Raw genomic sequence first — 12,635 nt, forward strand, 5'->3', positions numbered from 1 at the left:
GGTTATCTGTTTCCTCAGCGTGAGCTTTAATACTTGGTGTTCTTCGAGGAGTGGTTTGTGTCTGTCTGGTTCATTTAAGTTGTTGAATTTATGGACACAATGTCTTTATGTTTTCTTATTTCTATCATGTTTATAGAAGCCTTAGTTGATAACCCTTCTTTCATTCTTGATATTGGTATTACCAGTATCTTTCTTTTTTTCTTAGACTGGCTTGAGGTTTGTCAATATTACTGATTTATTCAAAGAACCAGCTTTTGGTTTTATTCATTTTTCTCTATTTTTCTGTTTTTTAATTTCACTGATTCCTGCTCTTATGTATATATTTTTTCTTTTGCTTGTTTTGGGTTTAATTTGCTGTTCTCTTTCTAGTGTCTTAAGATTATTGACTTGAGAATTGTCTTTTCTAATATAAGCATGTTTAATACTTACAAAGTGAAAAGTGCCCATACACTCATGCTTTCCTTTGGCTGCCTTCTTTCCACCCTGGACGCAACCATTGTTATTTTTTCAATATCCTTTCACAGAATGCTACATAGCATTCTAGCAATTATTTTCTTCCATGCTTTGCTTTTTTTTTTTTTTTTTTAACTTCGTAATCTATCCTGGATATAACTCTTTATCTTTCACATATTATTTTTTATTCTCTTTTATGATAGCATAAATAGCCAGTCTTTTATTAATGGGCATTTAAGAATAGGGCCTGGGTGGCTCAGTCGGTTGAGCGACCGACTTTGGCTCAGGTCATGGTCTCGCCGTTTGTGGATTTGAGCCCCGCGTCGGGCTCTGTGCTGACAGCTCAGAGCCTGGAGCCTGCTTTGGACTCTGTGTCTCCCTCTCTCTCTGCCCCTCCCCTGCTCATGCTCTGTCTCTCTGTGTCTCAGAAATAAATAAACTTAAAAATTAAGAATAGGGCCTGGGTCTTGGTATTTTTAACAATTTTATTCTTTTTATGCATTTCATTATGAAAAATTTTATGCATACAGTTTATATATTTTAAGTGTCTTTTAACTTCTAGGTTTCCCTTCATTATTTTCTGCCTTAAACCATTAGCCTTGTCCAGTAATGGTAACTGTCGCTTTCCCGGGATTCATTTATTTTAAACAGTTTATACTGAGAATTAGAAAATGCCTGTAGAAGGATACCTAAAACAGAGTACAGTGTAATGAATCATTGTAAAGCAGGTGTCCCATGTAGGTACTATGGCGGCCAAGGAGTCGAGGACTGTCAGCACCTGGAAAGCCTTTCGTGTGGTCCTTTTGTGTCTCCCCTTCCCTTCTCCCACAGGTAATCAGTATCCTGATTTTTATGGAAATCTCCTCTAAGATTAATTTTTACTTTCCCCTGGATACTCTCACAGATTGCAGATACTGAAATCTGTATCTGCAAACAACGGTTTGAGCAAGTTTACCTTAAAAAATGTCATTAGCTGTGTAGCGAGGCTCCGTCTACTGTTGATGAGCCCTGCCGCTTCATTCTTGCTCGCTGGCCATCAGGCATGCCTGCTCCCACTCTGGACTTCAGGAATGTTTTCTTTTGTTGCTTCATCTTTCTGGGCCACTTCACTTCAGGATACAAACTGCATCCAGTGGAGTTCTTAGTTGTAAGCAATAGAAACCATCTCTGGGGGCACCTGGGTGGCTCAGTTGGTTGAGCGTCCGACTTCAGTTCAGGTCATGATCTCACGGTTCGTCAGTTCAAGCCCTGCATTGTTCTCTCTGCTGTCAGCATGGAGCCCTCTTTGGATCCTCTGTCCCTTTCTCTCTCTGCCCGTCCTCCACTCGCTATCTGTCTGTCTGTCTCTGTCTCAATGAATAAACTTTAAAAAAAAAGAAACTGTCTCTGGCTAATTTATTAAAAGGGTATGTGTGACCCACAGACTCTCTAAGAAGGCTGGGAAAGTGGGCCTGATGACCACACCACCAAGAACAGATCTCAAAATTGTCACAAAAGCGCTCTAATGAAGACACCACTGCCACCTCTCTGGGGCACTGATATCGTTGCTTGCACCCCACATACCACTGACGCTGGGCCGTGGGCCTGCCACAAGTGTCTGTGTCTCTGCCCACTCAGGAAGCTGGAGGTAACTGCTAGTGCAGCCATGCTTGCTGGTGGAATCTTTGGAGTTCCTCCTTCTACAAGCTAATGGTTTTCTATTTGGTCTAGAGTGGGTGCGTCTTACTGGCAGAGCTTGTGGCATGTGGCCGTGTCTTAGTTTTGAAGAAAGATGGGAAAGCAAGCGGGTGAGGTTTTCTTTGTTTCTTTCTTCACACTTGGGTCGTAGGACACGTATTTGTCTCATGATATAAGGCATGCTTAAAGGTAGACTTGGCATTTAGATGGTTGGTGACCAAAAAGAAATGTCCACTGTAGAAGTTCTGTATTGGTTTTAGAAATCCATTCCTCTTAGTAGCTGATGTTCTTTGTAGCTTCTCGTGTGGTTTGTACAGTGCAGGGAGTGTTTGACACAGGCATATTCCTTATATTGCCAGGTGCCATATAAGATGTGGAGCGGTGCCTGTATTTCTGGAGAACTTTTGTTTTAAAAACCCCATCCCAGGGAAGCCTGGGTGGCTCAGTCAGTTAAGTGTCGAACTCTTGGTTTTGGCTCAGGTTGTGATCTCATGGTTAGTGAGATCGAGCCCTGCATTGGGCTCCGTGTGCTGACAGTGTGGAGCCTGCTTAGGATTCTCTCTCTCCCTCTCTCTGCCCCTCCCCCGCTTATTCATTTTCTCTCTCTCTCTCTCTCAATAAGTAAAAAAACTTAAAAAAATAAAAACCCCATCCTAATTTTAGCTAATTACAGGGATTCTGGTTTTATCTTATGAATAAACTTAAAGAGATGTAAGAGTCGAAAGTCATACTGTAACAAGCATTAGTATTTCCTGGAGATCTTTTCACTGAGAACCTTCTGGCTTATAAACCATTTGCCTTTTTTTCAAGTGCGATCTTACTGTATAAAAGTTTTGGAAAATGGAAGGCACCCTGTTAGGACCATAAGCACTTGCTTTTCAAAACCAAGGTGATATAGTTCTCATCACTGCAGAGGTATTTTACTCTTACTGTGAAACTTTGAAGCGCAAGCTTTATAAAATGAACACAAAAGCCCATTGTTAGTTTACAAGTGATGACTTTAAAAACCTGCTAGTGAGGTTTTCATCTGCTGTGAAACCAGGGAATAGTTGGATGGAGGGAGCAGCGGACAGGTTGGGTCAGAGGGGCTTGCGGACACTGTCTTGTCTCTGCAAGTGGTGTGTGGCATTATTTTAGATAATTCATGTATGTTTGACATTTCATCCCCAGTTACTAAAAAAGAATTAATATTACTATCCCTTCCCCTTCAGTTTTCTCACAGCAGTGGTATGGGAAGATCTGAGACAGATCCGATCAAGCTTCTTAGAATAAACACATTGTAACGTAAGGTTGTCGTAGTAAGAACAAAGTGAATGTACTATAAAACCTTTATAGCAGTGTGCACCCTGTGGGTTTACTATATAACAATAAACTGTTGTTATCGTGCTAGAAGGGACACATATCTGAATTATTCAAACCAGGTGGTGCCTCAGTTTTGAATACTAAAAACAACTCAATTGTGGATTCAGTGGGCTAAATTGATAGGAAATTTATTTCTGGTTCATCCATTTGGCCTCTGTCTACATAGCCAGTAGAAAATTCTTTACAGAATGTTTATAAAGCTCATTTCCAAATAATTCAGGTTAGTTTTAGCACTCTGCCTAACATGCATGAGGCCTTAATTCTACAAAGGAAAACAATCTAAGGTTTCTAAAAATTCAAGGTAATAATTGTAGAATATAATGGTAGGGGTGAATGTACTGGTTGCTTGATATTTAGTGATACATTTGATTAATGCTTTTGTGGTCCAGATACCAATTGTTCTAATATAATTTATTTTGCAGTGAGGGCCGAGGCAAGTTGACCGTATTTTCAGTTAAAGCTATGTTAGCAACGATGTGTGGTGGAAAAATGCTGGACAAATTGAGATGTAAGTACTTTCATATTATTTGAAAGATTTCATTTTCAAATTAGGACCTTTAAACAGTTTTAAATGAATGTTGTCAGAATTTTGGATGATGCTGTAATGAACTTTTTTGTGTTTTTACTAGATCATTCCCTTTGTAACAACTGGGAACTGGCTCAGAATATGTCAGTTATGCCACCTACTGTTGAGATGGACAAATTAGTTGAATTAATTTGTTTAGTTTTTTGTTTTTGTTTTTTTTTTTTTTAGAATAAAGTAACAAAACTGAAGAGATTCAGAACAAGAACATGGACCTTAAAAAAGTTCTTTTAAAAATGTTTCCTATATTATTAAAAATTTTGCTTGCAGATGATTATGCTGATTGCTTTTAAGAAATTTGATTATTTTTACCAGGTTTGGTTAAGATTAGCCCTTTAAAAAATAAGCTTATTCTTCATCAGAGGGTATTTGCTATGATTAAGCTTTTCCTTAGTACTTTAGAGTGCAGCTCAGTTATTTAGAAATTTATAGTCTTTTGGGGCGCCTGGGTGGCGCAGTCGGTTAAGCGTCCGACTTCAGCCAGGTCACGATCTCGCGGTCTGTGAGTTCGAGCCCCGCGTCAGGCTCTGGGCTGATGGCTCGGAGCCTGGAGCCTGTTTCCAATTCTGTGTCTCCCCCTCTCTCTGCCCCTCCCCCGTTCATGCTCTGTCTCTCTCTGTCCCAAAAATAAATAAAAAACGTTGAAAAAAAAAAAAAAAAAAAAGAAATTTATAGTCTTTTTTTTTTTTTTTTTTTTTTTTGTTTTTAGTTATTGTTCCTAAGTCTTTTCTTACTGTTGGCCATTTTGTCATTTTACTGTTCCCTAAGTATACTGTAGGATTAAGTGACATCAAAGGAAGTGACATGCACAGTAATTTAATTTTGCTGCTTATGGTTTTCACTTATTCATTCATTAGATAGTTACTAACTGCCTGAGATATGCCAAACATCGTGCTAAGTGCTTTACATATATTTTCTCACTGAATGTTTAAAATTTCTCTGAGCAGCAGGTGGTATTTTCTCCATTTTACAGACAAGTTAACTAAGGGGGTAAAGCTGGGATTTCAACTCAGGCTGCTGAGCTTCTAGCCCTGCTCTGAGCTACTTTGTTGTCCTCCATATACTAATGCTGTGATGGGCGATGCACATACGATGCAGTACAAGGAGCAAAGTGCCATACTACACGTAAGGAGCTCTGGCAGGTTTCAGGGAGGTGAGATTGAAGCTGTGGGTTTTGATGAAGTGTTGAGATACCCTGTGAATTGCTTTGTTGAAGAAACTGCGTCATTTGTCCAGTAGCATTTCTCATGGACTGGATTTTGATGATTACATCCCTATGATGTTCCTTTGCGTCCTACATTTTTTGTTTTAATTAAAAGCTATAAATGCTTGGTTGAATTTGAACACAAGCTTTTGGGCAAGGTGACTTAATAGGTACCTTTGTCTTCTGTGCTTTTTCTTACATGTTACCATGGCATTGAAAGTTGGAAAGCTGGATGGCTCACTAGATATAGATATCAATATTCTAAAGAAAGGTCTTACATAGTATGTTTGGTCAGCTGTTAACGTGGTTTATCTTCATTTCAAAATCAGCGGCAATGTAAACCAAAATTTCAGTAGTAAAACTTCTAGTTTCATTAAAGACTCTTCTATGTATTTTTCACATGGTATCTCAAAATATTACTATTTGGGGCTGAAATTTCTTCATATTTTTTAATTCTAGCATGGTGTTTTTCTGAGACATAATACAATACGGATGAGATTATATTTCATTCAAACATAAAGGAAAAGAAAGTTGGAATTTTATCTTTCTCTTATTTTTTAAAGTTTATTTATATATTTTGAGAGAGAGAGAGAGAGCATGAGCAAGGGAGGGGCAGAGAGGGAGGGAGAGAGAGGATCCCAAGCAGGCTCCATGCTGTCAGCGCGGAGCCCAACTTGGGGCTGGAACTCACAAACTGTGAGATCATGACCTGAGCCAAAATCAAGAGTCAGACGCTTACCTGATTGAGCCACCCAGGAGCCCGAGGAATTTTATGTCTTTTTTAATGACGATGATACCAGGTAAAGAATATACATTGCCGTCTTTATTAGTACTGGAGAAAGTGGCTGAAAATAGAAAATACATGATATAACTGCAGATTGTAGATGACTCTGGAGTCTTTCAGTTTCTGTGGTTAAATCAGCTATATTTACATAGAACTGGAACGTGGCACATAGTAAATGCCAAAATTTTGCCAAATATCAATTGTTGCTGGAGTACTAAAATTACTGCAATTCCCTGTTGTAACTGCTAGTGAAAAAGTGCAAATTTTAGTATGATGTGAGATGTGGAAGGGATCCAGGTAATGGCAGGTTTTTCATTTGTTTTTAGGTGGCTTTCAAATTTCTTTTTTTTTTTTAATTTTTTTTTTTAACATTTATTTATTTTTGAGACAGAGAGAGAGACAGAGCATGAATGGGGGAGGGTCAGAGAGAGGGAGACACAGAATCCGAAACAGGCTCCAGGCTCTGAGCTGTCAGCACAGAGCCCGACGCGGGGCTTGAACTCACGGACCGCGAGATCGTGACCTGAGCCGAAGTCGGCCGCTCAACCGACTGAGCCACCCAGGCGCCCCTAGCTTTCAAATTTCTTAGAGGAACACAAGTGATCACTATTCACACGGCACAAAAGTACACATGCTCAGGCCAATGTGACTTGTCACTGTATTCAGAATGCCAGATCATTGCACATCAGATATGGATTGATGAGATACCAGCCCACGCTAGGTCACTAATTACCATATTTGTGTTATGCAGATAGGTCTAAAGTATGGCTTTCTAATCTTCATGTTCAAAATTATAGTTTCTTTACCATCTGTAGTTCTGTTTCATTATTTTTATTGTACTATAATTATATTCGCTTGAAAATGAGATGTTTAACATAAGTAAAACATTTCAGGTATTGAAGTCTGTCTCCACTTCTTAATTTTAATCATTCAGAGTGGAAACCACATTTATGTGGTCTGTCACTCTTGTTTTAAACAGAGCTCACTGGTTATAATTTACATATTTTTCATAACTCGGAGATGTCATCGTCTGATGCATTTGGGGCTAATTGTGAGGCTCTGGGTTGTTTATCCCTTCTGATGTTTTCAGACAACTTTGCTTTCTCAAGTTCTTGAAAACAACAAAAGCAACAACAAAGCAACAACTTTGTTGTTGTTGGTGGTGGTGGTGGGTGTGTGTGTCCCTTTTATCACTGGTAAATGTGTTAGGATTATCAGAGTACCAGTCTCTAGAAATCTTTCTTTGCTTCCGATTTACTTAAAAAAAATTTTTTTTAATGTTTATTTATTTTTGGGAGAGACAGAGTGTGAGCAGGGAAGGGGCAGAGAAAGAGGGAGACACAGAATCCCAAGCCAGCTCCAGGCTCTGAGCTGGCAGCACAGAGCCCAATGCGGGGCTCAAACTCACAAACTGAGATCATGACCTGAGCTGAAGTTGGAAGCTTAACCGACTGAGCCACCCAGGTGCCCTGCTTCTGATTTACTTTTAATATGGAGAAAACATAAGCAAACTTCTGAGCGTTCTATTTAAGGTATGAATGTAAGTGATGACTCCTGTATTATGAGAGAAGTACTGGAGCTTTTGTAGTGTGATTGGCAGTTTGTCTGCTGTGAGAATCCTTTTCTCCTTGGTTTTCCAAGTCTCAGCTGTGTCCTGCTTCGTTGAGAAGGCTGAATAACAGCTTAGGTAAAAGCGAGCTATAACACTATATTGTAATTTCCAATGATATTTGACTATTCACTTTCCTTCTGTTTGTTCCGTTGACTTTGTTCTCAGTTTCTCCATCTTCCTCCCATTAACTGCACTTTCTGTTTGTTACCTCTGTTAATGTTCCTTTTATTTATTTATTTTAAATGTTTATTATTTATTTTGAGAGAGAGAGCACATAGGAGCGCACGTAAGAGGTGGGAGGGGCAGAGAGAGAGAATCCCAAGCAGGCTCTGCACTGTCCGCGCAGAGCCCTACGTGTGGCTTGATCTCACAAACCTTGAGATCATTACCTGAGCCAGAATCCCAGAGTTGGACGTTTAACCGACTGAGCCACCCAGGTGCCCCATGTTAATGTTCTTTTTAAATTCAGTTTTCTAATTTATGGAATACACCTTAGTGTTTGTACTTTTCTTCCTTTTATTTTGATCTTTCTGCTTTTTCCCTTTTGTTTTAGATTTTTTTTTCCTATAATTTTCTCTCCCCCCTTTTTTGTTTGATATATTTTTTGTTTTTTTATTTTAGTTTCAAGATAGCATTTAGAACAACTTAAACAATACTTGTACTTTTAGCTTGAAACATTTCTTGATTGGTTTTTTCAGATCTCTCTTAAGAGAGTTTCTGTCTCCAGGTAATGTTCATTTATAGAAATAGTTCACTGTTATGGCCATTAGGGACTGTATCCTAGATTCACAGTTAACTGGGATCACATTCTAAATACCAGTGATTTATAATCAGAATACAGACTTTAATTATAAGCCTGATCAAAACTTAGTAATATCAGAAACCCTAAAAATAACTCAGAGAACAAAACTTACAGACTGTAAAGCCTATTATTTATGAAATCATACTTGTCATTTAATTTATGGGATTTATTTACTTTGTCTAATTCTGCTGTTTGTTTTCTAGGAAATTTAGTCTCTTATTCAGACCTCATCTGTCTTGCATTAAAAGATAGGAGCAGATAATTTAGGGCTCCTGGGTGGCTCAGTCAGTGGAAGGTCCGACCCTGGATATTAGCTCAGGTCATGATCTCATGGTTTGGGAGCCTGTGTTGAGCTCTGTGCTGACAGTGTGGAACCTGCTTGGATTGTCTCTTTCCCTCTCTCTCTGCTCCTCCCCCACTCATGCTTTCTCTCTCTCTCTCAAAATAAATAAACATTAAAAAAAGGATAGGAGCAGATGATTCATGTAATTTCTATTTAAATCCTTTAAAAACCTGGCACTCCCATTTTGAATGACAGCCTAACAGAATGTATCAGGGAGGCTGTGAAAATATCCACATCCATTGACTCAGTCTGTTTCTTGAGTTTACCCTGAGGAATTAGTCAAGAGTGTGCCCTAAGTTTTATGTATATTTGTTATGACATTTTTTTATAATATGTGAAAGTTTGAAACAGTTTTAGTGTCCAAAGCACAGAACCCAGTTACAGTCTGGGCTACTTACATGATTGAATATAATGTCCTCAAATATGTGTTTCAGACCAAAATGCGTAAATGTAATATAGTTTTAGGCAAAAATTTATTACGCACATAGAAAAAGAAATAATATGCTAAAATGATAACAGGCATTTTTTCTGTGTTATAGCATAAAAATGCTTTTGTAATAAGAATAATTTATATTACTTTTGGTTTTGCGTGTTTCTGATATACCGCACTTTGAGTAGTCAGAGAAAAGATGGCCTGAGTGCTGATTATGCCCAGAACTGGCAGTTCTCACCGACATTTCAATTGCTTGCTTCCTTCATATTTTACTAACAGCCTGTAGAGGGGCCATCCTTTGCAGTTCTAATGAAACAGATTCACTTGTTTAAAATTTAGCTTCCTCTGCAATAGTCTTTTAACTGCCTGTCACTGCATAGTTATCCTGGCTGGTTTCTATTAACCATCCTTTCTCATCATTAGATGGAAATGACGGTTTAATTTGAATGAATGATGCCCACATTTGCATTTCTCATATAACCAAAATGTTCTAGAACTGGAAGCAAGTAAGAGATAAGTCCTAAATCAATGTTTTGTCAAAAGGGAGGCCTAGAGGGGTGCCTGGGTGGCTCAGTTGGTTGAGCGTCCAACTTTGGCTCAGGTCATAATCTCGCGGCTCTGTGAGAGTTCGAGCCCTGCGTCGGGCTCTGTGCTGACAGCTCAGAGCCTGGAGCCTGCTTCTGCTTCTGTGTCTCCCTCTCTGTCTACCCCTAACCCACTTGCATTCTGTCTCCGTCTCTCTCAAAAATAAATAAACATTAAAAATTTTTTTTTTCTTTTTAAAAAGGGAGGCCTAGAGACTTGTCTGAGGTAGTTCCTGGCTGAGTCAGCACTAGAGGTCCAAGGCATTCAGACTCCATCCTCTAGCCTCACTCTGACTTAATGAATGCTGTAGGACTGTTCATGAGTTTGGGAATAAAATATTCATTTGGATTTGGTTACATACAGGTATTTATAAATATACAGATGTGTATACATGTTTTTGTGGGTTAGGTTACTCAATTGGTAGAAAGATGACAGGCGGTGAGAGTCATTTGCCAGGAAAAGCTAACATATGAAAGAAAATGGCATTCTGTTTATAGACTTGACTCTTTATTGTAAACAACCCTATCATCTTGCAGAAGTGTATGATTGGTTATATGGGGAGAAAAAGAGTGGATAGATGCAATGAGTAAAGCCAGGGTCGTTATCACCAGAATAAAAGGTTGAAACAGATGTGATGATGGTAGAATAGTAGAATTATTTTGCCATTACACAAAAGACAGAATTTTTTTTTAAGTTTATTTATTTATTTTTCAGAGAGCGTGCACGCGTGAGAGAGAGCATGGAAGGGGCAAAGAGAGAGGGAGAGTGAGAGAATCCTAAGCAGGTCCTGCGCGATCAGTCCGGAGCCTGATGTGGGGTTCAGACTCATCAACTGTGAGATCATGACCTGAGCTGAAATCAGGAGTCAGCTATTTAACTGACTGAGCCACTCAGGCACCCCCAGAATATTTTTTAAAGTGTGTATACATATACATTTAGGGACTTGATTGTGGGTTTTTCACAAGGGAGAAAGCCTACATTTTAATCTGGAAACATCTAATGGGGAATTAGCATAGCTTTTTTCAGAGGTATATAAATAGAAAAAGAATTACTGGGGAAATTAACCAGTGTTCTGGGAAGTAATTTAGTCCCTTAATGCTGAAGGGTTGAGGGCTTTAATTAGAGGACTAGTTTAATTTTTTATTAAATTTTATTGTCTCTTCTTTTTTTTAATGTTTATTTATTTATTTTGAGAGAGAGAGGGAGAGAGAGCATTCCTGAGCATGCAAGTTGGGGAGGGGCAGAGAGAGGGAATCCCAAACAGGCTCTGTGCTTATAGCACAGAGCCCAGTGTGGGACTTGATGTCACCAATGATGGGATCATGATGTGAGCCAAAATCGAAATCAGACCCTCAACTGACTAAGCCACCCAGGCGCCCCTCTCTTAGTTACTACTTTGGTGAGATCTTTGTATTTGTATATAGTAAATCACAGTAACTTCACTCATTGTTATGCTTCATTTAAGATTAAAAAAAATTTTCGGTACTTTTTTACTGTTTTTCTTACAGATCAAAGAAGCCTAATCTTTAAAAAAAAATACTTTGTAAACCAATAACTCAAGCAATAATAAATTAACTTCACTGTGCCTTCAATTTGGGGGTCTGGCAGTATTTCTCTTATTAAATCAAACAAAGAAACATGTTCTGGTTCTCTTATAATTGTAACATGGCCCTATTAAGTGATAATTTCTTTTTTAGTGAATTTTTAAAAAAATTACTCTGAATATATTATAGGACATAGTAACAAAGTATAATAGAAAATAATACTTTTTTGAGGGTAAGGTTGGTCATTTTATTGTCAGTTATTTCCTTTGTTACTCTGAATGAGTTAGGTATAGATGTGTCAGTGCAAGTATATACACAGATGTTTTTGTAACTGTGAAGCTGTAGATATGTGTATTTATGTGCTGGGCAGCTAAAGTTTCTGGTCTTGGATATTTCCACCATTTAGTTAGCGGGTAGAACTTAATAACTTGCTAATTTATCAGTTATTGAATACCTTGAGTGGCAACAGAAAACTTAACCAACAGCGGCTTCAACACATGGGGATGTATTTTTCTCATGTAAAATTAAGTCCAAAGGCAGGTAGGTCAAAGTTGGTACCGTGAGTTAAGGATGTCATCAAAGACTCAGGTCCCATCCTCTCGTCCTGCTCTGCCATATGGCTTTCCTCCTTACGTTCATAACGTGACCGCTGCATGCCAGGCCTCACGTTCTCATTCGAAGCAGAGAGAAGAAAGAAGTGCCTCTCTCAGGAAAGCAGAAGCCTTCCCAGAAATCCACTTTAGAGTTACCTTGTACAAGAGAGACTGGGAAGTTGTTTTTCAAGTGGAGCACATTGCCATTCTCATCACCGTCAGGGTTCAGTTGGGGAGCAGGCAGGGGAAGGTAGATACTGAGTAGTAGGCACGTTGCCACATCCCATATCGACCCTTTGTTTTCGTTCAGATTTAATGAATGATTATTTTCCTCATAAGACTAGCACCCAGCTATTTAAAAATGAAGTTAGGGGTGCCTGGGTGGCTCAGTTGGTTGGGCGTCTGACTTCAGCTCAGGTCATGATCTTGCGGTCCATGAGTTTGAGCCCGGCGTCGGGCTCTGTGCTGACAGCTCAGGGTCTGGAGCCAGCTTCGGATTCTGTGTCTCCCTCTGTCTCTGTCCCTCCCCTGCTTGTGCTCTGTCTCTCTCTCGTGCTCTCTCTCTCTCAAAAATAAATAAACATGAAAAAAAAATCTTAAAAAAAATAAAATAAATACATAATAAATAAATAAAAATGAAGTTACTATGGTCTCCCCTCC

At 38.9% G+C, this 12,635-nt stretch overlaps 1 protein-coding gene across 13 annotated transcripts in view; it reads left to right on the top strand.

Annotated features, from left to right (window-relative positions):
- DTNB (dystrobrevin beta) overlaps positions 1 to 12,635 on the top strand; it is a 239,661-nt gene that overhangs the window by 52,813 nt on the left and 174,213 nt on the right. For 12 of the 13 annotated variants that reach the window (XM_049651935.1, XM_049651937.1, XM_049651938.1 and 9 more), the window contains one exon: positions 3,915 to 4,000. In XM_049651935.1, the coding sequence (XP_049507892.1) occupies positions 3,915 to 4,000 (86 nt within the window). Of the gene's footprint in view, positions 1 to 3,914; positions 4,001 to 12,635 lie in introns of those variants that run through there. The other variant, XM_049651939.1, reaches the window with a different exon arrangement.

Source organism: Panthera uncia, assembly GCF_023721935.1.
Source record: "Panthera uncia isolate 11264 chromosome A3 unlocalized genomic scaffold, Puncia_PCG_1.0 HiC_scaffold_12, whole genome shotgun sequence".
NCBI lineage: Eukaryota > Metazoa > Chordata > Mammalia > Carnivora > Felidae > Panthera > Panthera uncia.